The 23,140-nt window shown below is 40.7% G+C and overlaps 1 protein-coding gene across 2 annotated transcripts in view; it reads right to left on the minus strand.

Annotated features, from left to right (window-relative positions):
* septin9a (septin 9a) overlaps positions 1-22,876 on the minus strand; it is a 57,543-nt gene extending 34,667 nt beyond the window's left edge. Inside the window, exons 1-2 of one of the 2 annotated variants that reach the window (XM_079253481.1) lie at positions 22,771-22,876; positions 5,543-6,286 (exon numbers count right to left, since the gene is read on the minus strand). In XM_079253481.1, the coding sequence (XP_079109607.1) occupies positions 5,543-6,286; positions 22,771-22,792 (766 nt within the window). In that variant the 5' untranslated portion in view covers positions 22,793-22,876. Of the gene's footprint in view, positions 1-5,542; positions 6,287-15,160; positions 15,390-22,770 lie in introns of those variants that run through there. The other variant, XM_079253480.1, reaches the window with a different exon arrangement.
* Positions 22,877-23,140: the final 264 nt, after the last annotated feature.

The following is a 23,140-nucleotide window of genomic DNA, read 5'->3' on the forward strand; positions in this document are numbered from 1 at the left end:
TATGCCATTTGTTGTTCAATATCACAAAAAGCATGATAGAAACTACGCATGTGAAGTACAGGTAGTAATAAGAGAATACTGACCAGTCGAGTTTAAAAGATCAGAGACCAAAACAATATATCAGCCTCATTTGGTATGTCTAACATTTGACGGTTTTACAGCTGTTTTGTCATAAATCCAGTAATCTTTACTCAGACGTCTCTATCAAATTTTCTGTATTGCACAGGAGAACCAACTATAATAACTATATAGTCTAAACACTCCTCTAGCAAGGATTAACTATCAACCAGTTCCACGATCATGGGTGTAATTTAAAACAGTAAACTTATTGAAGTACTTGTCAGGAATTTCTTATCTGAAGACTCCTTCTGCATGCATTGCCACACCATGTCCTCCCCTACTGAACACTAACCATGAAATTTGGTCCAACTTATCATGCCAGCATGAATATTGACATCAGAAGATAAATTCCTGTACAACTATCTCTTTACACTGAACTGTTTGTGGGGTGTGTGATCAGTCATAGACCCATGTTCTTTGAAATGTTGCTAAGTAGGTTAAGTTAATGCATCTCCTTTTTACAAAGACCGATGTGCATGAAGCAGCTTGAACAAGTTAACTAATATCAAGATAAGTTGACAGGAAACTGAGATGAGCTATGTAATGAATGAATGGGTTTTTTGTCTGTGCATGTGTGTTTAAAATAAATGTGCGTGTAAACATGAGATCACATCCTGCTGAGGCACTGGTTACAGCTGCTCATGGTTACAGCCGGCAAATCAACCAGAGCAAAGCATGTCATTACAGGACCTTGTGCTGTTATTAAAAGAAAGAAAAAAAAAAGCCCATAACTTATCGGTCAGCTCATTAGACACTCTCCCCTGGCTTAGACATTGTTAAACTTTAAGGATCCATGTATACACTGCAAACATGTATGTACATGAGCAAAGATGCACAAAACACCAAAAGCAAGTCATTCATGACCACATGCAATAACTTAATGCGGCAAACAGAACACCCAAGCATCCCGCTGGCTTCCAACTGGACACAGTGGTGATATAAGCAGCAGAAATAAACAACATTGTTCCAGAAATAAAAAAAAAAAAAAAACAATTCTTTCTAATCAATAAATACTTTAAAATATGTGTTTTCGGGTATGTAAGAAAACAAATCAGTATTGGGCACGTTCCTGAATTCTTGGTAGAGAATTTTTTTAGTAACTCTCTACCAAATGACTGTAGACCAAGACACCTTTTCTCATTTAGTTTTCATGAAATCCCAGTTTCTTTCTCACACTGTTTACACCTACTTCAAATCTTTCCCCTCCCTTCCCTTCTGTGCAGGACTCCTCCTATTTTGTCTGTCTCTCTACTTCCCATCTCTGCCTCGGTCTTCCCAGGCTTCTTTCTTGCAGGGCCTCCCTCCATGTGCTCGGCTGAGCAGGAAGGTGGTAATCTGAGCCAAATGTGACAGCACTTGAGGCTTAATCCTCTCCCTTTCTGTGCTCATTTCCCTTCTACTTTCACAAGGCCACATTTCAGATATTTAGCATTCATATGTTCTGAATAGTTTACCACTGCAGCAGTGGTGATGACAAAAAATAAAGTAAAAAATATCTTCAGCTTGCAAAACAACGAAATGTCTTCATGTTTTTAATGGATGTTTAGTGGATAAAGAAAGAAACAGCTAGCACGAAGCTTAAATAAGTAGAAGCTGGAGTCTATTTTTATGTAAAATGCTTTATGACCTCCAGATTTGGAATGTGTCACCTCCCTGCCGCCTACGCCTGGATACAGCTCAACCAAAGAGAGCAACCTAGAAGGAACGGCTGTCTGCAGATAGCAGATCAACATCAACACACAAAAGTAAAACAAACATTTTTACTTAAGTTTTCAAATTTGAAGCCTGTTCCACAGAAACATTTTAAACAATCATAGCAAAAAATAATATGCCAACTCTACTTGCATCTTCTCAAGAAACCCACTAGAAACTAGAAGCACTTCAGCACCTACCTCTGCCAAGCCACTGTAACCGGTTTACTTGCAAACTGACCATCCAGTGAACCAAAAAGGAAATGACAAGTATCAAGGAGAAAAATACGGAAATTACAAATATTATTGTTTGGGTAGTAGGAAAAAGAAAGCCAAAAGTGTGTGATCAGAAAAATATCTATGTTCATCACACCATAGTAAAATTAGGGACTTCAAAGCCAGAGTCCTACATGGTCCAATTTAAAAAACCTGCATCCGTCTGTACCCCTTAGGATAACCAACCCGACCAGTTACCCATAGATTAGTTCTCGTGAAATCTGGACCCAACTCTGATATAATAAATATAATATAAAATATAATATTAAAAAAACAAAAAAAACCTCTAACTTATAACCGAATCTAAGTGTTGTAAATACACCATCAGCTCCCATCATTCCATTGCTTTCTTTATTCGTTCATATTTAAAGTGAGTGTTGTTTTATTATCATTTTCATTTACAATGAAAAAAAAAGGAAACGGCAACAACACAGTAAGTGTATTTCAAGGTTTGTCTTAAGCAGACCTTGCCTTTAACATGATATATTGCACTGAACCACTGGACTACCTCCCTTTAGTCTTGTCTTACCACTTAGGGGCTTTTTTCCATTTGAACTGCATTCAGATTCATTTGGGAAAATAAAGTTCATAAACAAGACATCATCCATCATTCCTGGTTTTAGCTGTGTTTTCCATTCTTGATCTGCACAACCAGCATAGAAAAATCTCACCACAGCAGGATGGCGAGAATATTCAGTGTGTGTAAGGTTTTGAAATACTCTTGCATCACTTCACAGTAAAAGGTGAGCCTGCGCCTCATCAGGAAAACACTTGCCCACAAAAATAAGGAAGTAAAAAAAGAGAAAAACAAAATCTGTCACCTGTCCCCGCTCAACAAATATCCACCCACACCTGTGGAAATTTAACCCATGTAATTTTTTTCCCACAAAAGAGCATTTTTGCTGTCATCTGCAGAGTTAAGCAACATTGTAGACTTCTGTCCAAGATGGCATCATGTGGCGCCACTGTTTACGGTTTACTTATGGAGAAAGAGCCAGCAAAGCAGAAAGATTTCCTGTTTCAATCCTGGCCAATCAATGAGCACACTTTTCTTCTTCCTGCCTTTTTATTATTGATCAGTTTTTTTGTTGTTGTTGGGAAGTACTGCACTTCAGCAAGTTGCTGTTTTAAGTATGAGATGTTGTTCAAGAGGTTTGGTCTTCTTGAGTTAAGTGCGGTTTGATCGGGATCATGTAAAATTTTTCGGAAATCCCTGCCCAACTCTGAGTCCCTGGGACCTTTCTGGTTTGAATGCCCCATTAGAAGCTCTAATTGCAAAATTATCCCATTCTCCCCAAGCTAGAGAATCCTTTAAGAGAATTCCTGGATCCAGGCAGTGACCTGGATCCTTCCCATGTTCTAATCACTTGTTACTTATAGCATTTCCTGAAATTTGGATCAAAATCACCCCATAACTTTTTTTTCTCTTCTTCAATAACTTTTTGAGTTATGCTGTTGACAGACAGTTTAACACTGCTGAAAACAACCATTGTCTTGGCAGAGGTAACTAACTACCAGGAGGCACTCTCAGCTTTGTGCATGCTGCAAGAGCAAACCAAAAAAGGCAAAACAGTAACACCTGCAGCCCCCTCAAAACAAAAGTTCATTAGTAAAATCAAGGGTAGAAAAAACTAAGCAAGTTTAGATGCAAAACATTTTCAGCAATGCAGATTAATATGCTAAATTTGTCATGGGATTGCTGCTACAAACAGGTCATGTATCATGTCCTCCTGGACGTATGATAAATAAAAGCTTCATACCGTCACTGTCACTAATGACTAAAAACACCACCCATTAGTATGATTGGGTCATCAACCATGTAAAGCCTTATTATGGGATGACTAAATGAAAAAAAAAAAGTCACATTCTTCCACTCTTGGAACTTGGCCTGCTCAGGTCCAGTGGTAACTTCAACAAAACAGTTACTCACGAGGATGTCGTAACTTTACCAATGCAAATGTTGCAGGTTATTACAAAAACATGGGGTGCTCCGTTTGAGCTTGGCAACTTTTCTGTGCTAGATGTTAGAGAAGTCAGCGGCTGAAAAGTAAAACCTTTGTCTTGAAAAGGAAAACACTACATGTATTTACATTCTTCATGCTATTACTTCATTAACACATAAAGATATACCAAATATGGATCTAAAGGGGTAGGGTAAGAGATCCTGGAAGAACAGTTCAATCAAGCTACACAATTCAATAATCCAAACTGCTTTCTTCAGACTTCGCCCCCGAAGCCACGCCTCCCAAGCACAGATGCGTGAAATGTTTATGGGTTCTTGAGCGTGTGTATTCTATTGTGATGTTATATGCCATTCACCCCTAAAGATGGGTCCCAACACATATGTGGATAGCAGGACGTTTTATGTCCATCGCCAAATAAAGTATTTTTCTGTCAGTCTGCTGTGCAGATCAAGATTTGAATGAGCAGTTAATTCATCAGCCACACGGAAGCTTATTAATTTTTTCCACACTCATGGTTTCTGATTTTCCTGGAGCCTCGGCCCCAAATGTTATGGGTCTGTCCCCTTGTAGCCAGAACTTCAACCTGTTCATGTTAAATTTAACCACCACCCAGTTCAATAAAGTTCATAGCATTAATAATTACTGTGGCTTGCTTACTTTCAGTAAGTGTCTGAAAACTAAATAAGTAACCTGGCACCTTTTCCTCCAGTTACTGATCTGTTGTTTATCATCAACCACACTTTCTCACTCACAAACATCCGCCTACTCATTTATAACTGGAGATACATTACTGGCCATTAATTGGCTGCAATCGGGGTGTGAAGGGGACTTTAAGCAGAATAGTAAATAATGCTCCAGAGAAACGTCTCCTACTCTGCCTTTAATACTAAAATAATTCACCAATAATGAAAACTACACAAAAACTCGACAGATGTTTGAATCGTGTGTTATTGCACATTAAACTGCATGTTTGCTCCCCTCTTCATCTACTTGGCTGAGTTATTCTTTTTCAAGTGCTGTAGTGGGAGCAGCTCTGGGATTTTCATCATTGCCCTTACCGACCTACATTCCCAGATAGACTACACTGACAACCTCAAGGACTCATAGCCATGTTTCTGGTTTGGAACGTCACAACTCAATTTCTGCAATAAAGTAAAATGACCTTCAATAAATACAAAACAAGCTCACAAAAAAACGGCACATTGTAGTTTAACACTGTGTGAAAAATGTCTGTGTCAACATGACTGTGTTAAAACTAACACAGAAAGGCAATTGTGAAAACATTTCCACATAGTTCAGTTGTTGCAAGTTTCTGGATTTAGAAAGCTGCACCATGGTAATACTGGTTACACCCAGTAATATGCTATGAGAAACACAGTGTGATTAGACGGATCTCGCAGGCTCTTTCATCTCCACAGACACAATCTGCATTATATTCTCTTATGTAAAAGAGAATATAAGCAAAAGCAAAAGAACTGAGGAAGTACTCACTTTCTGTTGGTCGGGTTGTAGGTGGATCTGTGATGGACAAATGCCCCCTTTCCATCCGTGGCTCTGTTAGGGAAGGCAGTGGGGCAGTGGGTGCCGGTGGTGGGTGGTTGCTGTTCTCCACCACACTGCCTGGGACCAAACCGTCTGGTTGCCTGAATACAGGCATCTCTGGCCTCCTGGAGAGACCCTCAACTGGGCTCAGGTTAAGGGACGGCTCTGCTCTTCTTTGGGGAGGCTCAGGGATCCGAGAGACTGGGGCAGAGGACAGCTGGGTGTCCATCCTCCTGGGAGGAGCAGGGGGCTCCTGTGGCCGTGTCATGCTGAGCTCTGCCCGCCTATTTGTAGAGCTAGAAATGGAGTTGGAGGAGCTATCCAAGGGGTTGCTTCGGCTACTCAGGCTGACCTCTGGTCGCTTGAGCCCAAAGCGAGCAATGCCAGCACTGGGCGAGTTGTCAATCTGCTTGGAGGAAACCTCAATGGACATTTCTGAACGACGAGAGGAGGCTGAGTCAGGGTTACGACCACCTGATAACTCCATGCGTCGCATGCCGGTCTTTGGGGAGCGTAGACTGGAGGACTCTGAGCCAGAGGTTCTGGAAGAAGAGTAGTCTGAGGTGCGGTCGTAGCTCCTCTGGCTGGATGTGGAAGACGTGGATGAGCGGAGGGAACTGGTGGTGCGGCGAGACAGGGGTGATGGGTGTGTGGATGTATCAGTTTCCTCCACCTCAAACGACCGTTTCAAAGCTGTCAAACACAAAACATCACTAGTTACACAAAAAAATAGATAACATAAACAGTGTAATACTGATTTAATCAAACCACTTCCAAAATCATTCTAGAAAAGTGAAAAGCAGATAATAATTCTGCAAAAAAAAAAAAAAAGAAAGAAAAAAAAAAGATTAGATTAAGAAATAATGTCAAATGTAAATAAGAGTAATTCTGTACGTGTAACTTTTTTTTTTTTTTAAATGGAGTGCACAAGTACAGTAGAAGCAAACCAAATGTTTCTATGTAGGAGAAGGTAATATCAGCTGGGATTAAGAGAGCAGCAACTAGATTGCTAAGTGTTGTAGAACAAGCAGAACAGTCTGCTAGCATACGTATTACTGTAATGACCCACAAAAAAGCCCTTTGTAAACAGACTTAGTGCCACTGAACACTGTTGTCGCGATCATTTTTCGCCTGCGTGGAGTCAAACCGTTAAACTCATCTTACCCGACTTCACACGCTTCACGTAGCTCGTTAACATTTTCTCTGTGGATGCTGTCTCAGTCGATAAAAAAATACAGATGTAGTTTTCACCACGGAAAGTCTAAAATATATTTCACCACTTTAAAGCCAACCGAATACAATGCTAGTTCGTCGTCTCCTTACGTCTCACGCACCTGTTAAACCCCGCGAGAGGCCCTAATGGATCACGTGACCCTTCCGAAATTATATTCATGCGCATACCGTGTATGTTTATAGACAAAATAAAGTGTATTCTGTTTTATGAGCCATATACTATAAGATCTATAAGTAAACAACTTTATTAAACTTTGTAACCTGCTTTGTTTTTACTAGCATAGTTAAACAAAAACACCCTGCTGCTGGTAAATAAAACATAAATAAACGCGTGTCCCTCATTTGCTTTTTGAGTTTCACACAACAGGGGAAAGTCACAACGAACATTACTTTCGACTTTGCAATTTTTATATATACGCCTCCCATTTTTTTTAAAAAGAAACTTTAAACTTTTTTTTCCAGTGAATCTTCATTTATTAAATTTGACCTTCATGCTATCATTAACTAAAAGACTACCAAGCCTACTTATGATGATTTTACTAAATATAATTAGCTTAAACTTCATTTGATTATAGTGTGATGGAGTACATTGTAGATATTTACCCAGATAATACGATTATGGTTCCAAGAATGTTCCATTTTCATCCATTTACACACACAAATATGTATACATACACACACACACACACACACACACACACATATATATATATATATATATATATATATATATATATATATATATATATATATATATATATATATATATATATATATATATATATATACACACAGGGTAACGTGAACAGTCTGTGCATGTACCACTTATCAACAATGAACCTCTGATAATCAATGATTTTTCTTTCTTAACTTTTCACATGGCTTTATTTTAATAAATGTGCAAATAATCAAATGATCTCATCAAGACTCAAAGATTAGTGAATAAGTCCAAAAACTAAAAACAGACTTTGTTCTTCCCTTCTTTTTTTCCTCTATCATAAATCATTTCACAACCAGTCATATTTTTCTGGTTTCAATGGGTGCAAAAAAATTGCGTATCAAAAAGTTTGAACTGACTCTTTCTGCAACTACGGCAGAATCACTGTTTACATGCTGTTACCTCAGTGTTAACAATTTAGTTATGCTGTATGCAATTAAATATTAGTGAGAGTTGTGAAATATGTTATTAAATCTTATGCAACCTTGTGGAAGAAGGATTTTCTTGCATTACAAATATTAAAGTTAGCTGAGTATTTGATCCAAAACAACTTAAAAGTCATAAACATCCTGTAGTATTTTGGTTTTAAGTGCAGTGTGTTTTCTTTTCTGTTTTGACATTTTAACCCAGACAAAGAATCTCATTCCATGCTAAATCATTTGTATATTTTCCTTTGTTCCATCGTATAAACTGAAATGTATGTTTTGATCTGTGCTCAACCTTGAGTGAGAACTACATCCATACCAGTCAGTTTTATCTCCATACTGCATGGTTTCTTTAAATATTTTTTCTCTAACAGTTCAAGCCATGTCAGATGTTATGGGTGACTCCTGGCTCACCTCAGCTCAGTTCAGAGACTAGAGCTGCTACAAAATCTGGAGCAACAACATGGCTTCCATCCCAGAGCTTGCACAGGGATCTGGCCTGCTTCAGCACTGGCAAGTCAAGCACCAGCACAACAGAAAGTTCTCTTCCTCCAGCTGTTTTCACATGTTTCATATGTTAAAGCAGGGATTTTTTTTTTTGTCTAAAAACATATGGTGCTTAAACTAAATATCAGTAATCTAAACCTGCCCTTTGTGAATCTTAAAATATCGAGTTGGGATTGTTTTGAGAGGGATTATCGCTGTTAATCATATGTTTGAGTGACAGCACAGTCAGTATTCAAACAGCAACACGGGTAGGATTTCTGAATAAGTAAATGTGCATCGAAATGCTATAATTGTTTAAATTCCTTTCACTCTACCTGCTTGTAAGTATTTGACAAGGTGGGAAAAGAAATATAACTTGGGCTTGAATGAGCATGCAGGTTATTGTTCAGTTCATCTCCACCTTCATAGAGCATCTCGTTGACGTGTGACACAAAGCTCTTTGTGCTTGCGGAAGGAATTTTCCAAGCTGCACGGTGGCGCAGTGGTTAGCACTGTGGCCTCACAGGAAGAAGGTTGCTGGTTCAATCCTTGGCTGGTTTGGTCAGTGGCCTTTCTGTGTGGAGTTTGCATGTTCTCCCCGTGTATGCGTGGGTTCTCTCCGGGTACTCCAGCTTCCTCCCACCATCCAAAGACATGCATGATAGGTTAATTGGTCACTCTAAATTGCCCCTAGGAGTGAGTGTGAGCATGAGTGGTTGTTCGTCTCTCTATGTGTGGCCCTGTGATGGACTGGCGAGCTGTCCAGGGTGTACCCTGCCTGTCGCCCAAAGCTGGCTGGGATAGGCTCCAGCTTCCCCGCGACCCTGAATTGGATTAAGCAGTTCAGAAAATGAATGAAGGAATTTTCCTGGAAGACATCAGTGTGGACACTGATGTCTCCCTCAGCCTTTTCAAACATGAGACATGTACCACAAATGACAAACGAGTAAAAAACTGGAATGACTGCAGGAAAAGGATTTTTTAACAAAAGGGAAGTAAGTGAACGATTAATGAGCAACTCTGCAGGTTCCTGCTCTGAGGAAGAAACTATATGTTTCAAAAGCACATTTTAACCATTTTTCAAAGGCTTTCAAGCACGATACATTCCCTAAAGAGGTTACAATGACAAGAGTGGATGTAGCAAATGTTTTGCCTCATTTCAGTAGCAACTAGGAGCAGACTGTGCAGACCTCAACCAAGCCACTCACCTGATAAAAACTCCAAACGGCCTAACAGCCCACACAGTTACCAACCTTATGCCAACACTTTTATACGTATGCTGATATCAATATCTATTTCCAGCCTCAGGATAGATGGCACATCTTGAAGATGGAAACATACCCTTACATACTAAGATGAAGCTGCAATAGCCTACTCTTTAAATTATTGAAGAAATTAGCATTTTCTCTAATAGCAGCAATCTGGGTAAGCTGCAGTTTGGATATTTAGCATTCACATATGCTCATGATGGATGGAGGAAAATGTGCATTCAAGAAGAGAGTCCCAAAGCTAATTCCCAGCAGAAAACCCCACATCTTCACCTCCTATTGGCTTTTAAAATGGCTGTCATTAGACAGTTTGTCATGACTGTAGTAGGGCTGTTACAGTTAGCGTTAAAAGTATCACACACTTTAAAAATTTTTTTTGGCTGTTAATTCCCTTTAATGACCTGTTTGGCTCGAACTACTCGCAATGTGCTGTGACTGGTGACAGAAGGCCAACACAGTGACGTCCTCTCAGACACTTTGGAGACAGAGGCCTTGTCAGATGTGTTACTATCTCTCTCTGGATGTGTGTGTGTGGGTTTAAACACAGCTGGAGAGCAAAGCAAACACAGTGTGTTTTTTCCTTCACTTGGAGGCAAACCCTCTGCCTTTGGTAACGTCACTGCATCATGGGATTTGCGCATATTATGGAGAAAGGTTGAAGAGAGATCACAGTTTATCTTGTTTGTATTTGTGTGAGAAAACTGCACAAATACCTGCCTCTGCATTTTAGCCACTCTGTGTACTCTGATGTTGATGTGTCCCTGTGTGCATGGAAATACTACAAGGGCAATGTTTTTAAGCACGGACATTTAAAATGAAGCAAAGGTAATATGTACAAAACAAAGTAAACCATTCACTCCCTCCTTTTCCTTACCACTTATTTGACCAAGATTTTAAGTTGATTATTTTGTCTTAAATCCAAATGATCTTGAACTCCAAACAATACTGCAAATGATCGAACAACCAAATAAGGAAGAGATTAAGCCAAGCACAAGGTCTTTTTTTTAAACTAACATTCGCTCAGGCAAAGCTTGGATCCACGTATTCCACTGAAACATATTTAAACTGCCAGAAAATCACATGATGTAGCCTCTGCAGTGTAGCATGTACTGCCTGAGCACCACATTCTCTATGCCTCTTTGAGCATGACGGTGGATGACCTGCACTGGTCAATGAGGTGTAGTTTGTCTTCTGCATTGACAGTAAGCAAGAACTTTGCCAACCCATTTATCTTAATAAGTTTCAAAAGCTACAAACTGCAAACTGTGAGTGACACAAAAGAGAAGTACCAGCTTCTGTGCTTGCGTTGCATTTTTTTTTTAGTATCAACTTAAATGTACTTTTCCATACAGTAATGTAGCTGTTAAATGTGAAGTTTGTTATTCTACTTGGTTAAAATCCCCCCTTGCATATAAGAGGAAGTCCCAGGATACAATGTGTGCATTTAACACAGCCTGGTTGCTTGTCATTTTTATTTCATCAGAATAGGCCTGACTGTTTCCTGATATATCAGGTTGCACTTAATGCAAACCTAATATTTTGCACTGTAGCTGCTTCCTGTTAAAATCTTTCAACTGATGAGAAACAGGATGGTTTTTATTGAACAGTGTTTGGAAATGCACCTAAAATGTTGATGTAAAATTTATTTAAAGAGTTTATTTATTGTGCATTTGGAGAAACTTTCGCAAAAGGTGCATTAACTAACTAACTGATTTGAAAAAAAAAAAAAACTTTCATCAATTTTCTGTTAACAAAGCTGCTCAGCAAATATACAGCTGATACTCTTACACAAAGCTGTAAGGTAGATGATTATCCTGGTCTAACCTTCAGTGTAGGCAACGCAAGGATCAACACAGGACCAGTGCGACAGAGACATGCTTATACATTGATAAACTCAATTTACATAACTTACCCCATTCCCCAGAAGAAAACCCAAACAAAAAATGGATCATTTAAAAGAAAGTGGGTGCTTTGGGAAGAAAATTGTTCAATCATTCAATCATTCATTATCCTAACCACTTAGTCCAACGAAGGGTCGTGGTGAAAATAATAATGATTACTCATATCAATCAAAGTTTAATAGGCTCTTTCTGCAACCAGAGTTAAGTTTGTCCACTCTGGGCTACTGTATCAACATAGCTACACAACATGATGAATCGCAGAGGGACCATCTGAATATATAGAATATAATTCTGGTTTTAGACTTATTAAAATGCCATGCCTCTTTTTTTTATCTCCCAAGTTTACACCAGCAAAAAAAGCATAAATACTCTGTTTAATTCCCATCAGTAAAAGTTGCACATTGAAATATTCTCAAAACTTCACAAAATCAACTTTCTGCTTCAACAGATTTTTTGGAAAAACAAAAACAAAATAAAATTTTGACTCACAGTAAAAAAGAAAATATTTTTGTGCATAGCATGAAGTACTTTGATGACTTTCTGAGGTTGACTTTAGCACAAGATTTTACTTCACAAGACCATCTGGAAAAAAATAGCACAGAGCAGTTTTAAAGCCCAACAAAGACTCGCTATGTTCACTGTACGGAGCGACCCTTGGTGCTTCCCTCCAGCACCGCTGCAGCTGCGTCATTAGCAGGAAACCTGTCCTAGCTGGTGGGTCTGGAGAGGCCTGATCATGCTGATAAGGAAAGAGACTTCTGAGGAGGCTCCTCTGTGGGAAAACATTCATCTCCACGTTGGGTCAGTCAGACAAGTGAGTCTGACTGTACTGGTTACATCTGTTCTTTCACGAAGGAAACTATCATGAACTGCTTAATGACAGTTTCAGTTTCATTACGGGCTCTAGGGCTGCAATCCTACACAATTCCTGAAAAGATTTAAAGCCACAGTTAAGTGGTAGTTAGCTTATAATAACAGCTTTTATTTAAAAAGACGTTTGAGGTCCAGAGTTTCCTGATTCGTGCTCACATTTCTTTCTCCTGCCATTTACAAGTTTTGTTGCACAAAAAAATGACGGGTTGCCTTGTTTAGATGAGACTTATTGAGGAGCAGTGAATTTATTATGGCTTCAATCTTATGTGACAATTGGCCTTAATATAAATTATTATAAAGTGTATAATCCTATATGATACTATCTTCATTCCATTAATCCGTTTATGTCTGAAATCCTTGTTTAATTTCTAAGTTAAAGGCTTTGTCAAGACTTGTGCTATTGTGATGCTCTGGTGAGTGTCACACAGGCTGGGCCCCAAGCAGATCTGTAAAAAGAGGCCCAGCTGTGCTCAGATCCACTCCTCCACTGCTTACCCCAACATTTTCATCCACCACAGAAATCTACTTCTGTGGAATTTCCTCTCTTTGGACCTGCAATTGCCCCTGACATGCAATACTGGGAGAAGTTGACAGTTGTCTTGGTAGTTCTGGTGGAACAAGGACGCACTGTTTACTAACTTTACATCAGTTTATTTGGCCGGATGTTCGACTGACAGTAATGAATATTAAGCTAAAAACAGAGACATAAGAAAAATCAGAGAATTAAAATAATCTGAAAAATCAGACTGAATAAATATGAGTGCATTTGTGTTTGTATGTGTGTATGTTCTTGCTCAGAAGAGGAACTGGCCGCTGGGCCAATGATCTATGGCAGTTTTGTGAGGCTGAAGCCAGAACTGAGGTCATCAACCTTTCAGATCCTGTCTTCTGTCGGCTTGAACGACTCACTGAAGCTGACAGCCCAGCAGGATAAATTTCCAATACAAATACAACTATTAGAAATATTCTATTGGCTTGGGATTGAATGGCTGCAGATGAGAGTGCTTTTGTCGCTTTCACACCTGCACACTTACTTAAGATTAATTGCATTTAATTTAATCTCTTACATGGAAGCAAAGAAGGTATATACACACACACATACACACACCTGATGTCAAGTGAAAACCCCTTAAAATTTAGTTTCTGACTTCCATAATCATATAAACCTCATCTGCCCATAATATATGTCTATATATAACATGGCTTCCTCATGCAATGGTATCAGTTACACACATAATAATGATCAATCTCTAACAATGAACACATTAACTGCTAGCTTGGTCAGAAAGCAAATTCACCTTCAAACTGGAAGTTTTGGTAATTATAAAGTAGAAAATAAATTTTCATTTTTACAGTTTGCAGTTGTGGTTTTGTTGCCCCAAATGATCCTGAGGCAGAAGAAGCAATTGTAATGCATGAAACAAAATAAGTTTATTTTCAAACTTGTGGTCTTTCTTTCAGGCAGCATCTCTATAAGTGGTTGTCTGATGCATTAAAAGTGGATTTTTCACCAAATATTTACCATATAGTTGTAAAAAGTGCATGAAAATGCACTTTAGTTACAGTAACATCTTCTCTATTCATTTATTCTCAAGCTTAATTTCCAAAACACTCCTCCTGTATCTGTATCAAGCTGTAGTCATTGAGTCCCATAGAGTCATGCATCAGGGGTCCACGTGGTGACACAAAGGTATTACCACTCTCTCAGCCCAACCAGGGGGCAACACAGACCATTGCTAATCACAACAGTAGCCCATTATGCTGTTGTTCCACATGAACGAGGCATGTCTAAAAGCATGACCTGAATCGACAAGCAAACCTTTTCGCTCCTGATGCCTGTCTGTTCAGAACACCACTTATCTTTCTGCTCTGCTGCACTGTGTAAGCCAGAGCTCTGAACACCTAAAGACAGGAAGAGAGGCAGAGAGGCTCGCCGTACATACCACGAGCTCACTGGTGTTGACAGAGGAGCAGCTCTGGACAAGTGTGGATGCGTTTTTAAAGGCTGTGTGTTTGTGAGACAGGTTAGGGGAGAGGTGTCGACCTGTCAACCCCTCCGCACACCCTCCTTCTTGCATCCACCACCAGACAGGCCAGGGGGCTGTGGATGGACGAGCCGCTGAGAGAGGGAAAGGACAAGTGAAGCCAGCGGAAGAGGAGGTGGAGGAGGAGTGGGAGGAGAGGGATGATAGGGGGGAATCTGTAGGTCAGGGGCAGAGAGATGACAAAGAAAAGATGGAAAAGGAGGAGGGAGGGGGCTGGTTTGTCCAGGTGTTCACCTCCCTCCTGTATGGTCGGCTGCAGTCTCCTTAGGGCTCAGAATACAGTATCATTTTTGCCTTTCTGAACTCTACGAAGAATAAAAATCAGCTGCAAGCCTTCCTCTAAGTGCAAAGTTTCTCTCTCATACAAGTCGTCCACAAAGAAAACACACTGTCATGTCTCTCAACAACAGTAAAAGAGCACCAGAAAGCAACAGTTTAAGCATGATTTCCCTTTTAAAACGCCACACCTCACAGCAGACGTCAACAAACCCTTCACCCGCTCTGTTGCTCGATCTCAATCACACATGTGGAAGCTATCTAAAGTGTCCTCATGGCAGGGTTAAAGCTGCACAGAAAGAGGAGAGGAAGAAGAAAAGCAATGGAATGAAAGAAACTGACCTTCAAAGTCTGATATGATCCCTTCCAAGTGAGCGTTGACAGTGGAATCAGACATTTTGGGGAAAAGAGTGCGTGTGCGTGCGTGCGTGTCTGTGTGTGTGTGTGTGTGTGTGTTGAAGGAAGGAGCAATGTTCCCTTTCCCCAGCAAAGGAAAAGTCTTCCTGAGGCGCAGTCCTGCTTTTAAACAAATCCCAAATTAGGAGCTCTGGTAGAGGGGAGGGGAGAGTTAAAAAAAAAAAACAAAACAAAACACAAGAGTTGAACAGCTTGATCCCTGCCTGTCTCTCCTCTTTCTTACAGCAGCAACTTACTTTTTTCTTCTCCTTCTCCACTTCCACAGCTTGGAATGAGCCAGCACTGAATGAGCCCCCCCCCCCCCCCCCCCCCCCCCCAACCCACCACCACTCTCCTCCTCCTCCCTCTTTCCCTCTCCAGCCTCCCCTTTTCTCCTTCCCTCCATATCTCCCTCCCCTTCCGCAGCCCTCCTCTCAGATATAGCTTCTTTATGTGAAACCTCTCGTTTTCAACTTGGCCGGTTGAATCGTTCAAATGCCCTTCCTGTAAACACCATCACATGACGGACGCACTATTCCTGACATTTTGTTTTAAACCTGGTGAACATGCCGACACTGACATCCTGTGAGCACATTCACCACCGTACAGAAAGGACCTGTAAGTCCTAGTTTGCAGCAGATGGAGCGAAAAGTTAAACAAGAAATATCTGGAGTTCACATTATGGACTAATATGGTCAGGGCAGGCTCGCACAGGCGGCCAGTAGACGCACAGATATGCTCAGTTGCTCTGGAGGCAGACATCAATAAATAAGTAGGCTAATGACTTAATGACCACATGAATGAGCTTCTGTGTGTGTGGGGGCATAGGGGGAAGGGTGGACAGGGGTGTTGGTCAGTGACTGTGTGAGGATGTATCTCGAAGACGGATGTAGCGGTTGGGGGATGTTTGTGAGTGTGTGTCACTGAATGCATGTCAAGAATGCACATTGATTGTGTACAGGCCTTACAACCACCTTACTTCTTGCTTCAGAAGCATTTCTCACCAGACATGTCCATTATTAACTTTAACTCACGCTTTCTGTTTGAACTGGAGTCACACAGTTGTCCAACAAACAATGCTATGCCACCTTGAGGCAATCATTCATCCTTTGCCGGCCACAGGCAAATACTGAAAACACACTGCTAAAGGCCTCAGAGTCATTCATTAGTGAAGACAGCAAACACTAACAGTGCAGTTGTCATGTTTGTGTGTGTTTGTGTCTTTTATTGCCTTAGACATGCTGCTTTCTAAACCTTGAAAGCCCTCATCATCGACACCTGAGGCAGAAAAGGGAAAGGACTCAGATATGGATAAAGTATTTGGAGAGATGTAGGAAATGATGGGGAAAGATATAGGCAATGATCCAAATTTAAGTTGCAATAAATTCTTCAAGCTGTGAAAGCAACAGAATGAGTTTTACGGTCGCCTCAATAGCTGCCGTCAAATTTGCGATTTATCATGACAGGCTTGAGATTTTGCACGTCTGGAAGGATTTCCCCCAATGTTTTTGCTCATGCTGGAATCAGAGTTTGAACTTTCTGTTGATTTAGGCATGTTTACTGATTATAAACACAGATGTTCACAAACTGCACAAAGACACACTGATGTGACGGCTTTGAAAATAAATAAGCAGGTTTACTGTAGCAAAAAACTTTCAAGCTGAGTGTTACTGAATGGTACAGCACATTTCCTGCCACTGAACCATGCAAAGAACTTAATCCCCCAGATGTCTTATGTGGTGAACACCTTCTGGCATGATTGTTAATTTTTTTGCTTTCTCCCTCACCTTTTCCTTGCTTGCTCATCTTGTCAGCCCCATCCAGACGTAACAGCCTAAATGCACAGTTAAAAGTGTTTATCTAACAGATACGAGGCTTCCAATACATCACAATGTTTCACTGCCTCCAGCAGAGGTCAGCATTATACTTGTATATCAAACTTGTTGCTATTGGCAACAGTGTTAGGGGTAGAAGTGGTACGACCATAAAGTAATATAATCTAGAAATAGATAAAGATAGAGACATGAGGAGAATCCTGCTCCAGACACGCCCTACACCCACATAGCATGTCCTGCCCAACACGTGTGGTAGATTCCTTCACCATAGCACACACACACACACACATGGGCTGCATGTGCGCACACAGACAATAAATATGTGAATGGCAGATGCATGCAGAAATATGAAATCCAACACCCAACCCTTATACTGAGGCACCAAGATCTCCCTGTCTTTGAGGGGACACCTGCAGATGCAATGTAAAACTTACCTACATTTAAACTATTATAAAATGTCCCAAATCCCCACTTTATATTTGACTTAAGCCTTTTCTAAAAAGGTACACTGATACCAAGTCTGCACCTTCAATTGGCCCTTTGAAGTTCTGAGAACTGGCAACATAGCTTCAAACAAAAAAAAATTGTCTACATGAATATGGGATGACATTTACACCTTTCATTGCATATCCCTGCAAGCCCCAGCAAGCCCAGACAGCGCTAATCAAATCTGCTGTAACAACTGTCACACTGCGAGGAGGCTAGAATGTTTTCCACCCTTTAAGGAACTTCATTCATATCGAAGCGTTCATGCACCCGTTTTAAATCCCATTTCTTATCAGCAGTTTGTAGAACATGTGCCTCGGATATGACATGGATTTGTGTAAGAAAAGCTTTAAAAGGTGCAGCTTCCAGATATTATAACTACTGTACAATCTTCAGCTTCATATGGCTTCACATGGACTACACTGTGCCTTCTTTCAACCAAACCTGGGTTTTAGGTAAAGGTATTGTTGTTCTATCATGTACATGAAAACGCAGCTGCTGGTGTTATGTTGCACTGCAACATACAGATGATGAGAGACAGAGACAGCCGCCTGCTGCTTAAAGAAATCCAGAGCACCACCACCGCTCTAGAGGGGCTCCTGCCACCCCAGGAGCTGAAAAATGAGAGGAGCAGAGTGGGAGGAGAGGAGGATAACATCTATAAACAAATGCCAGGCCAATGTGGCAGTTGTTAGGGCAACGTCAGGGCAACAAGAAATTGCATATGTCAGCAGTGGATCACCGGAGGCATAAACATGCACACTTATGCACAAACGCAAAGGAAGAAAACGTGTCTACAGCTTGCTGAACCACAATGAGTGGCTTTAGATTAAAATCGTCATAGATGATGATATAAGACGTGCTGGTGTGTTTGGGATCATTGTCCTGTTGACCTACTTATGGCTGACCTTTAGCTGTCAAACAGATGGCTTCCTGTTTGACCAGAGAACACTTATATGGTAAGAACACTTAATGCGGTTTTATCCAGTCTATTCCACTTGTAAATAGTCTATCTCACCAAATATTTCCAGGCTCCAAATTGTTTTTTAAAAAAGGATTTATAATTCTTCCCAGACTGATGGACAGCAACACTCACTTCTTAGAGATCAATGCTTATTTCTGTCCTTCTTGACATTATATTAACTTACACTTTATTAATTGATAAGTAAGAAGTGTGAAGACCTTTTCTAAAGGTCTTCGCACTTTAGGTCCTTGCACTTTAGTTTTTATTGAGAAGAACTGAGTTCCTCTCAATAAAAACAAAAAACTCAAAGCTTCAGCCTTTAGAAAAGGTCTTTGCACTTCTTACTTATCAATTAATAAAGTGCATTTAAGGAGCAGAACCAGATAGGTACTTGAGATAGTGCAGTTGTTTAATAATATAACACAAAAAGCTGCTTATAACATGAGTAATGATCCTTGTTTTATTTCCACTGTGGCACTCTTAGACAGTCATTGTTACTTTCAGCATGAGCAGCACCAGTTACAGAGGAAACTCTGACTTCCTGCAGTGTTTTGTCTAAAACAACAAGGTTTTGATGACCTCAAGGTGGGTAACTCACCCATGAGTCAGGCCTTACCAAGGAAGCCATCTGGAGGAGCTAAAATCTGTGTGGCTGTGTGTGCATGTGCTCATTTGCTTATGTATGTATATTTTGGATTTGACTGAAGAGTTGTTGCTACTCTGTTTACATGGCAACCACTATAATAAGCAGATGTGACTGGCCTTCAGAGGGGATGAATAAGGCATGAAGGAGAAGGGGGAAAGGTGGAAAAGGTGTGCTAGTTTTCACCCCGAGCACACAGGAAAAAGAGGGCTTAGTTTTAAGGAGATGTGAGGTGACACTGAACCCCTGTGTCTTTCATGGAAAGCTGGAAGAAGGGCGATGTGCCTGCTGTGTGGGAAAAGGCAACAGACAGCAGTGTTAGCATGACTAATGCAAGAAGCCGTACTGTTAGCATAAGCCCCACAAGAGGAGAGTCTGGCTTTCAGCACAGTATAGCGCCGTCCTTCCAATGTTTTCAGCTAAATGCGTGAACGAATGGCAGATGAATAACCACGGCGACGATCTCCGAGAGTCTGATATGCAACAGATTTTGCAAATAAAAGGAAACACAGGAACAGCCAAAGGTGCATTTTACAGTGACATGGTCAGGAGCTGCATTAGGTATCTCAATACTGCAGACAGACACACATGCACATGAAACCCCTTCCGAGGCACATGGCCAAGTAGCTTCATTTCAAGTAGATGCACAGCTGTGGTGACAGCAGCTGCCCTTAACCAAATGGTAAACATCAGCACCAAGCCAGGCTCCACTAACTTTAATCAAATGCAGCACCTGTTGGAAACATGGCGTGACTGCCACACACTACACGCACACAACCCACAGACACACAAAAAAATGACATATCCCACAACTGCTCTGCTTTGTGGTTTTTGTTTGCAATGTTTGTTACACACATGCTGTTTCCTGCGTATGTGTGTGTGTGTGTGTGTTCTCTCATGCGTGGGATGGAATGGCTTGGTAAATACAGAGAGCAGCTGTCCACCACCAGTCATGGCTTTCAATAGCTCCCATAGTCTCTCTCTCTCTCTTTTTTTCATTCTCCTCCATCCTCTGCTTCATCTCTCCACCGAGTAACGGCTCTGCACAATCTGCAAGGCAGCACTTTCATATACAGACGCATGTTGTTCTTGTCAGCACGTCACCAGGGCAACTCACACAAAAACACCAGTTAACACCCCATCAGGCGTCTTAAAAAAAAAAAAAAGTATTAAGCTGACACAAAGGTGGCAACACAGAAATATTAAAGCAACACCTGCTGCTGGATGTAAGTTTTCTCAGCTGAATGAGATTAATACACAAAGATATTAACACACACACACAAAAACAAAAAAAAAAGGATTTACTTGACTCGGTGTCTCCCCCTGGTGGATTAAGATATATTACCACTCAAACAGAAGATTTAACAGACTCGAGAAGACATATATCTCTCTGTGAATTTGTTAAAGGTTAGTAAAGTTTGTCAGAAAAAGCTTGTTTAGCTACTCTGAAAGTCATGACCCGGAGATTTTATTGAGCCTCTGACTTGGTCTGTGTCATACCAGATCTCATCAGCTGATCTCACTGTGACTGGAATTAATGAGACGCATCAGCCCCTTCATGCTTTGTTCAAGATTTCTGTGGTTCATGAAGAGTTTCTGTTGACAACATCATCAGTCCTGATTCATGTGGTGTTGAGGGGGTGAGACAGGAAACAAAAGGGCCCTTGCAACTCCTCAGAGCAAGAAAGACTAGTGATTAATGTTAAATGAAATGATTGGACTGAAGCAGCTGAGGAGTTAGCAATCATTAATATCCAGATAAGATGAGATGTTATTAATGCATTTCTGAAGCTACATCACCTTACCTTTTACAGAAGGAACTTGATGATCACTAAATAGTTCCTAGACACCGCTCACACATTTTTTTACCCATATTTCTAAAGGAAACTAGGTAAGAAAACCAGTCTTTGCAGCTATTTTTCTAATGTAATGTTTTATATTTTCACAAAGATACCTGTTTACAATGCTGTCAACCTCTACGGAGGGACATACTTTCAATGCAGTTCTTCCTGCAATGAACCATCATCACTATCCAATACACCAAAGCAGATCTTTATGCTCTAAGTTGTCTAGACAAATCAAAACTAAAGCACCAACAACAACACGTGGAGCAGCCTGCAGCTCAAATTGCTCCACATATGTGAGATACAGCTATCAAACGGCAACAAAATGCTCCTACAGATAAAAATGTGGACGTGTGTCTGAGGGAATTGAGTACTCTACTTAACTCTACTTGTAAAACCAGGGCGGAAAACAGACTGTATTGACATCTGCGTTACAGAATGCAGCCAGCTGAATACCCTCTGTTTGGTATGCTGCTTATATGGCACAGTAGCATGAAAGTGACACAACATGGTGGACCTAATGGAAAAAAAAAAACTTGGCTAAATGTGATGTAAAGTACAAAAGAACATAATTTGTTTTAAAAGAATTCAACAATGATGTTGTTTCCCTGACACACACAAGACATCACACTGACCCATAACAAATACAGGAACATGTTATACTGATGAAACTAAAAATCCATAAATAAATAACTGAGCGAGTACTCCATCATGACAGAAACATACAGAATGTCTGTCGAGTTGAAGCTGCTACAGCTCTCTGGAGGAAGCACCTGCATACAATGGGCTACATTTCAGGCCACCTGTAGGTGCTACAAGATATGTTGTGTCACACACATAAACCAAAGCAACCATACTTTGACATGTTCACACACCATATGTCTCATGCCCACAAGCACACACACACACACACACACACACACACACATATACTCAGTATTACAGATTGCTGTAGACACTTAACCATTTTCACTCCTGCTAATATTTTTTTCTTGATTTTTTTTCTTTTTTCACACTAAAACCCATAAAAATTCCACAAAGAAGCAGACTGTATTGCTTTACTGATGACTTTAGCATAATGCACACATTTCTGTGAACACACATTGACATGTATTGACATAAGCCAGATGCAGACGAACGACTATGAGCGCTACACGGGTAAAGTCTGACTCTTCTTGTGAACTGGGGCAAGGTTTTCTCAGTACTGTTAAATAAAGGAGGGACTCACTGACGGCCAAAGAGGGTTAAAAGGCACAAGAGACAAGAGTTGTACTGTTTAAACAGAGCTCTTTCCTGTGTCACACCAATGAAGAGTGGGAGAGTGCAGATGGAGAAACAGACAGAGGTCTAAAAAGAAAGTGATGTTGTGTGTTAAATGCAGAAGGAACTGTAAGTGATGGACAAGACACAGAAAGCGTGGAAAAGTGATACTGACTAACCTGTAAAGACCAAAATGTCTCCCTGGAAACGATGAGGCACAGGAGGATTGGGAAACAAACAAACAAAAAAAAGGCAAACTTTACATGAAAAGGGGTGATAAAGACCAAAGCGGGTCAGCTAAGCTGCTACATAAACGCTGCAGAGCTCCCAGCTCCCGCTCCAAACCCCCAGAAAAACATGCAGTCAGCAAACAGGACAGAATGAGAGAGTGGAAAATACCACAGAAGGGGTAATAGACTCATACAGAAAAGTCAGGCAGTCACCGTGAAAAAGATGATTAAACTACAGTAGAAAGAGAAATTTGAGCTCATCCGGTCTCAGAGTTTGTAAAGAGTCTGTCTTACCTGAGAATTTGTCCCCCTCCATGATGGGATCACTCCCTCCACAGCCACATGTAGTGTCTGCTCTTTGACTTCACGCTCTCCCTCCCTGCCTTTTTTTAGACTTCCCTCTTCCCTCGTCAATTGCTCCCTCAATCCTTCCCTCCCTCCCTCCCTCCCTCCCTCGGTTCCTCTTCCTCCCTTCCTTACTCTCTCTTTCATTTCAGGCTCCCTCTTCTCCCTCCTTCTCCCCACTTTGATTCCTTCAGTGTGTCTTGCTAATGAATTCACAATTACGACATCCCCATGTGCTGATCATATGTTGCATTCACTGCCCTTTCTTTCTCTCTCCTCTCTTTTTTTTTTCCCCAGATCAGACCAAAAGACTGAAGCT

The sequence above is a fragment of the Telmatherina bonti genome (genome assembly GCF_933228915.1).
Source record: "Telmatherina bonti genome assembly, chromosome: 14".
Classification (NCBI taxonomy): Eukaryota; Metazoa; Chordata; class Actinopteri; order Atheriniformes; family Telmatherinidae; genus Telmatherina; species Telmatherina bonti.